Raw genomic sequence first — 8,262 nt, 5'->3', positions numbered from 1 at the left:
GAACTTGTTACTTTCGACACTTGAGGGGTAACTTGTAATTTAGTGATATACAGGGGAAACATTAAAATTAACACTAACCAAGGTTACGAGATGGGGTAGAATGTGTTGATTCATGTCTCAAGTATCCATGGAAGCATCATATTTTAGAACACTATTTAGGTAGAATATAAGGACCCACCAAATGAACCATCATGAACCTTCTTTAATTGACAAAAACCCAACAAAATCATACCTTTATATTATGAGTATTATACTATATAATAGCATGCATTCATGGACACATTCAGATAATTAAATCAAAAATAGAATAAATTATCCACAACCCCAGAAATAATTTAAAAAAAAAAAAAAAACCCATTAAATAAACTAAAAAGAGTCTTGTCAATAGAGATGTAGATGAGCCCACGTCCTCAAATGTTTACTCACTCTCTCACTCTTTTCCTTATATAATCAGCTCAACCTCTCCCCTTCAACCCCTCTTCATCTTCTCTTTTAATTTCCTTGTCAATCTTTCTCTCTATAGCAGTACTTTATCATATCTTGCTCTTTCTTCCTCTCTTCACTAGCTCGCTATAGCTCTCTCTTTTTGATCTTTTGTCTTTGAGCACAATACCCTTTTGTCTTTTCGATGCAAGGTGCCCTACAAATTGAGGGCAAGTTGTATGTTCACAAGTGAGAATTTGGGGCTATTGTGTTTGTGTTTTTGTACTTTTGTGCCGTAAAGTTACACAATTGGAAGAAAAGAGCATGAAGGAGAGTGGAAGAAAGCAAGGAGCACCTTCACCATGTGCAGCATGCAAGCTTTTAAGGAGAAGGTGTGCTCAAGACTGTGTTTTTGCTCCTTATTTTCCTGCAGATGAGCCCCAGAAATTTGCCAATGTGCACAAGGTTTTTGGTGCTAGTAACGTCAGCAAGATGCTCCAGGTTCATCTCTACTTTTAATTTACTTGCATTTTTCTTAAATCACTTCGAGTTTTTTCTTCAAGTTCTTCTCTTCTTCATGTTATAGGTGAAATTTGGGTCAAAATGACAGATCTAAATCAACTTTTTCATGTGATTTTGTTTATGGTTTCATGCAAATTTTAGGGACTATATACAAAAAAAAATGTGTAAGGAAAAAGATAGAGGGAGTTGACTTGAGAAAATTGCGTCGAGGACACACAAGTTCCCTGGTTTTTTGTTTTTACCCTCAATCTGTTATTAATTCCTAGAGAGCGGCTATGTTATAATATGGGTAAATGGGGTTCCTAAAAGAGAGTGAGAATTTTTTATTTCTAAGGTTTTAATTATGAGTTAAAAGTTATTCTTTTTCTTTTAATACATATTTTATTATTTGTTTATTAATAAATACAAAATTGCAAAAAGGGTAAACTATGATTTATTATAGATTATAATGATCGTCATATTAATCTGAAAATATTATCGAAACTGCTAAGAATTTGTGGTTTTCGAATCAGTATAGACTGACACAAATTCTCAAGGTTAACTAGTATATTTGCTTGGTTACCAGTGAAATTACCTCAATAGCCCCAAATTTTGTAAAAATGGTACTAGTAAAACACTAAAACCCATTTTACTATGAAAAGGAAAGGGATAGACAAGGAATTATGCAATGGAAAGGACATTAATGGTCACTAAACCAAATGGAGGCATCAAAATCAATCATGTAAAAAGAAAGCTTAGTTTAATAGAATATTTAAGAAATAGGGCCACAAAGATAGAGACATGCACCAAAGAAAATCCAAAAATTAGAATTTGGTAACATGTAGATGACCTGAAAAAGTAAAAGCTAAACAAGATTTAGACTCTTGAATAAAACATTTTATTTTGTATTTATAGATGAGCAAAAAATCAACCTCCTCTTTCAAACATCGATCAAAATATGATGTAAATCTGATGTCAAGGCAAGTAGAGTTCACACCAAGGTTTTACACAAAGTTTAGGATAATAAATTACGCCGTTATATCATCAGTTTGTCTGTTCAATAAATAATTTTTTATATATTTCTGTTTACCTTTTTGTAACATATTGATTGTTATTGGGATTGTTACATGATTTCGAATAATATAATACATCTATTTAACCTCAGACTATGCATTAAATTTGGAAAGTTAAAAAACCGTTATTAGATGTATGAACAGATCACCGTAAATGCCCATCTAATGAAATTATGTCATATATATATATAGAGAGAGTATATCTGTTTAACCTAAGACTCTATGCATTACAATTGGAAAGCTAAAAGCTCGATATAAGATGTACAGAAAGATGATAAAACTACGTCTCATTTGTATTTATTTTCTATTTGATTGTGAAACTTCAGGAATTGCCTGTGCATCAAAGAGGAGATGCAGTGAGTAGCATGGTGTATGAAGCAAATGCAAGAGTGAGAGATCCAGTATATGGGTGTGTTGGGGCAATTTCATCACTACAACAACAAATTGATGTACTTCAAACCCAACTGGCTCTGGCTCAAGCCGAGGTGGTTCACCTCCGAGTGAGCCAGACTGCACCCTTTTCAAACCACGGGTTCGGCCCGACTAGCCCTAGCAACAGCACTGGCTCGCCCTCCTCCTCCAAGCTCATGGCTTCTCACCACCACCATCATCATCATCATCAACCCAAGCCTCTCTATGACATGGATATGGTGATGGACCAATCTCATTATGAAGAGTCAATGTGGACATGCTAGCTCAATATATTGTTCCTACTATATATTATTAATTATATATACGAATATATAGTAATTTTCTGATTTGAGCGTTTGTGCTTTTATTATTAAAGTACAGACGTTAAGATATGAGAAAAATTATATCTTTAGGTAAATTTTGGTTCCCCATGTTTAGTTCTCCTTTAATATTTCTAAAGCCTTATTATACATGGGTAGAGCTAGCTAGCTGTGGCATTATTACTTCACAGTTGTGTTGGTGAAGAGTATTTAGCTACTTTGGTTTGAAAAAGGATCTTGTTATTAACTATATTTTGTAAATAATATATTAATTAACTTTATATTTATATATAATGAGTTATAGATCTGCTATATTACTGGTCTGGTAATATTATCACTAATAGCAGTCATTAAATTGATTTCAATCAGTCTTTTATACTACAGTTTAGCATGGAACTTATATCTTGGTGTATCAAACATTAATATAAAAATTCTCAGATACAGTTGTTATAATTTATTTAATATCAAATGTCTATTGCAAGAGAAAATGACTTTACCAACAAGAAGCATACATCAACTAATATTTAAATTGGATTTTCTTTGATTTGGTCAATTAATTTTTCCATTCCCTTTAGTGGATAACTCTTTTTTCTACTAATGAGCCAAACTATGAAAATTCGACATGTTATAAATATTCTACAAATTCACAATGTGTTCAAATTGTTGAAGGTGAAAGGATGAAGATGTTGAGATTAATTAGAATAAATTAAATTAAGTGGTGTCAAAAGTCTTCCATAAACTTTGACAAGAACAAAAGGTTTTTTATCATGCAGCAGCAAGCTCTCATTATCCAGAGTTAGCTTTTGTTGAACATTTTGCAGAGGGAATGTTTTAAAATAGATATATGTATTGTAAGCTTTTTAAGAAAAAAAAAAAAAAAACAATATATAATACTCAATGATTGATCATTAATTCTTAATTAATAATTCGTGTTAATAAATTCAACTCTAATGGATGATTAATGTGTGATTAAGATAAACCAGGACGAGCTGTAAAAATGTGTCAGATTATCTAAAATTTGTCATTATCTTATTAAAATTAAGATTAAGATTAAGAATTTCTCATGAGAAAATTAATGAATTAATTCTCAAATGGATACAAGTCAAAAGACTCAATTATTATAATTTTGGTTTGAACCTCTGATATATTTTTATATGATGTCAGATTTGATCATATGACAATAAGTTTTGCGCGATAAGAAATATTTATCTGTTTTCGATCTTTAGTACATATGAGACATCATTGGTGTTTATTGTAAAAGAATTTAGACAATAGACATTGCATGTTGTCAAAACCCTATTTTCTGGTAGTGTTAACAAAAAGGCAATGAAAGGTATGTAAATATAGGAAGCTATTACGCATCTGTAGTTAGTCCAAATGGTTAGGGTAAATCGGAGATAATATAGATAGGTTTACAGTCTCAGGTTCAATCCATTTGAGCATTCGCGATTTAAGTGGGGTCTTGTGGCGATAGATTACTACGCTAGTCTCTTTCGAAGATTAGTCAAGGTTCACGTAAGTTGGCCCGAACACCTTGTTACAGAAAAAAAAAATATATATGTAGGAAGGAATTTCAAAAAAATTACATTATTCATTGATTGAAAAGTTGTTTTGTAAGGCTAGATATATAGGTGGGCAAACTTTAATTAGGTACTGTTTTTTCATAATGACTTACATTTTAATCAAAAAGTTTATGTGAAAAAATGTTTAATCACTACCAACTCATCATAAGAAGATAGGGAGATTGTAACTACTATGAAATGGACATATATAGTGGACTCTAATTCACCTAATGTCTCATGAAAAGAAAGGAAAAAGCAAGAAAAGTCTTGACCTCATTTACAATTATGTTTTAATTTTGATTAATTGATTAAAAAACCTAAAGTTATGTATAATTTTACTCAGGATTTAGATCTTCTCCTTCTTTAATTGCATGGGATCTCATTGGTTGAGATTCAATGTAACTTAAATGTAATTTTAAGTGATAAGAAGAAGATATATCAGCTGGTTGAGATTCAATGTAACTTAAAAGCAATTTTAATATGTCAATCAATTAATATCTACTTATTAGAGGTAATGAAAGTTAGGTTAAATGTTGGTTTGAAAAGTAGGAGAATACATGCATGGGATTCTAAATATAAAAGTCCACCTTTATCAAATTAACCCAATCATATCACTATAAATCTAAGTCTACAATTTGACTTCTTGCTCAAGAATTTAATGGTTTACACTTTACCCCACATGGTAGGACTAAAACCACATCAAACTCATTGAATTTACCAACCCATTGATTTTGAATCATACCAAAACAATTCAATCAAAACCACTTGTTCCTAATCCATGTTTTTTTCTCTTCAGTCTATAGTTTTAATTATAAGGATTTCACTTACATTGTGAGATCGGTTAATATGTATACCTTCTAAAACTATTAAAAACCACAATACTTAAGAGATATTTTACACATTCTAATAACCAATGTTTTGAAACTCAGCCCATGCAGTGACTCAATCAGGCGATCGAGTCTTGGGCCAAGCGGTCGAACCAGTCCAACTGGTGGGTTGAACCAGTCAATCTTTCCACTTTCAAGATAATCCTTTTAATCTCCACCCTCCATTCCTCTTCTTTGTTTCAGTCTCCACCCTCCATTCCCCTCTTAACCAAATCCAATCCTCTTTTAGCACTCACTCTTTCTCTCACACACACAAAAACAAAAACACATAGAGAGCTTCAAAAACCTAAATAAATTTCTTCAATCACATTAATTCTTTGATTAAATCCACAAATCGATCAATCAAATTTCTTCCACCAAACCCACAAATTGATCAATCAGTTTCTTCAATCAATTACCCCAAATCAATTTCTTTGTCATTCTTAACACCCAAAGCAAAAATAGATTTCTTCAATCAAATCGAACATGTATTGATTGAACACCTAGATAACATCTATCAATTTCCACAACAAAAAAAAAAAAAAGATAAATTAACATTAGGTAGGCTGCAGGGATCTAACCAATTGCAATGTGCAGGCAGTTGGCTAGAACTGATCGTAGCAAGGTCCTTCGCCGGTTGGCTAGCTTTGGTCGTTGGAACACATTACCGATGAGGGCCAAAGAAAGAAGAAGATAGACGAGAAGAGGAGAGAAGAGGAGAAAGGAGGGAAAGAAAAAGAAAGAAAGAAATAATGATGTAGGGAGATTGAAAGCGAATGTTCACCCGGTTTTGGGTTAAAACCAGTTGCACCAGCGCTTTGCTATAGTAAACCCGATCCAACCGTGGGTCAAACTAGGTGAACTTTTACCCTCAGTTTTTCACCCTGATCGGCCCGACTCAATGGCCGATTCTCGGTCCAACTAGTCTAGTCGAGCTGGGTTTTAAAATAGAGGCAATAACTATGTATGCATTCAAGATTTAATGGGTAAGTGAAAATGAAACAAATAACAAAAACAATATATATGTGTATGTGTGTGTGCGCGTGCGCACGCTTTACCCAACAGGGTTTGTACCAAATGGAAAAATATATCAAGAAATTAGTTTATTTTTCTTCAGATATTCGTTGGTAGGCTTTACCTATTTCCATTTTGAAAAAGAAAAAAAAAAAAAAAGCAAGATAAGTGATTGGGCCGTAGAGCAATGCAATCCAAATTAGGACTATTTAGGGGTTACACTCCTTGCCAATAATTAATATATAACCCGTGTATGAATTAGTGGATAACAAAATGATATAAATTCTAAGGATATTATTAATTACGGTACAAACTTTTTAGATTTTATTAATGAGAAGAAATAAGTTACAATTTGTTCAATTAAAGGACAATAAACAATTACTTGGCGTTAGATTTAACTTTATATAATGGTAAAGATGTAACTAAACAAATTTAAATTATTCTTTTTTACAAAATAAATAATAAAAATTAATAGTTATCGAATTGGAAATAAAAATTAAATAAAATATTTAAATTATCCCTTTTTGCAAAATAAATAATAATTTTTTTTAGTTTTTTATTTAATTAAATTTTTCGTTTTTTGTTTTTTTCGATTTCCTTTAAAAAAAAAAATTGGTTTTGGCCTTTTTTTATTTTCAAAACTTTTAAAATTAAGGTTTTAAGAGCTAATTCACTTAAAAAAATAAAGGACATCTAAGTCATTTTATCATTTTCCATTGCCAAACGACATCTTCACACCGTAAATTTGCTCTAACAACATTTACTACCTAAAAAGTTTGAAAACGACAATTACCCACCAACGGTTAATTCTGTCTGTTAAACTAAAGAAATACAGGATGATAAATTCAAAAACAATCAAAAGGTAATATGTCATTTTGCCCCTTGTTATAAAAAAAATAAAAAATAAAATAAAAAACCCTGAACTACTCCTATCTTCTTCTTCTTCTTCTACATCTCCCCTTCCTCCCATCTGATTCTAACAACTATTTTAAGCTAGATTTTGGTTGATTTTGGCAACGAAAACCGCATCCGTCACCACCCTTCTACTCATCGGCATCCCCCTACAAAACCCCCAACATCCCCGACCATAGTAGCCTGCCATTCACCACTGGCCACTGCAAGATTTTTTTGCGAGTCACACGATTATTTTAAGCCAAATTCCGACGATGAAAACCCCACCCGTCACCACCTCTTCACTCTCCAGCATCCCCTCTTCAAAACCCCCAAAATCCCCAACCAAGGTAGCCTACCGTTTGTCACTGGCCACTGCTGGCTTTTTTCGCGCGACTCTTTTATGTCGAATTCTGGCTGATTTTGACAACGAAAACCCCACCCATCACCACCCCTTCACTCACCAGCATCCCCCCTTCAAAACCCCTAACATCCCCAACCATGATAGCTCGTCGTTTGCAATCGCCACTCATCTTAGGGTTTTGCAAAACAGTTGAAATTAGGTTTGATTAGAGGCTATTTTTGAGTTGTTTTGAATTGGAGATTGATTGTCTTGTGGGATTGAATTGGTTGTTGATTGATTGGGTTTTTATCGACTATTTTCCCTGTCGTCGACCACCATTTCTTCCAACTATGTTAATAACATTTTTTGCTTTAAACGGATTTTACTAACAGATCTTAATGGTAGATGAAAAACTATCTAACAAATCTTAACGGTTGGTGGGTAATTGTCATTTTCAAACTTTTTGCGTAATAAATTGTTGTTAGGGCAAACTTGGGATGGGAAGATGTCATTCGACCTGCCGTTAAAGTTAGCAGCAAATAGCTGTTAGATGTCCGCTAATTGAATAAATTATAACTTCTATTCTCCATTAAGACTAAAAAGTTTGTACCCTAATTGATAATATCCGTAAATTTCTAAAATACACAAAAATTGACAAAATTTCATAAGTTGTCAGGCCAGGTAGATTGTTGTGTGTATATATATATATTTTACATGATGAGTATATTTCCATATAATAAATAATTCATTAATGAACATTGGTTAAGCTAGTGCAGAATTTTAAGTACCATATAATGATGTAGGATTGCCAAATCAATGATAACAAAAAGTAATTAATTAAAATTTCACAAGTGAAAA

The 8,262-nt window shown here is 32.5% G+C and overlaps 1 protein-coding gene across 1 annotated transcript; it reads left to right on the top strand.

The window, feature by feature from the left end:
- The first annotated feature begins 455 nt into the window (after positions 1–455).
- On the top strand, positions 456–3,010 carry LOC116125810 (LOB domain-containing protein 4). Its single transcript, XM_031411519.1, has 2 exons — positions 456–924; positions 2,324–3,010. The coding sequence occupies exons 1-2, from the start codon at positions 748–750 to the stop codon at positions 2,690–2,692; spliced, it is 546 nt and encodes a 181-aa protein (XP_031267379.1). The 5' UTR covers positions 456–747; the 3' UTR covers positions 2,693–3,010.
- The last annotated feature ends 5,252 nt before the right edge of the window (positions 3,011–8,262 follow it).

This window comes from Pistacia vera, unplaced genomic scaffold (genome assembly GCF_008641045.1).
Source record: "Pistacia vera cultivar Batoury unplaced genomic scaffold, PisVer_v2 Contig171, whole genome shotgun sequence".
NCBI classification, from domain to species: domain Eukaryota; kingdom Viridiplantae; phylum Streptophyta; class Magnoliopsida; order Sapindales; family Anacardiaceae; genus Pistacia; species Pistacia vera.
Note: the sequence above shows the minus strand (reverse complement) of the source record. Positions and strands in the feature narration are given on the sequence as shown.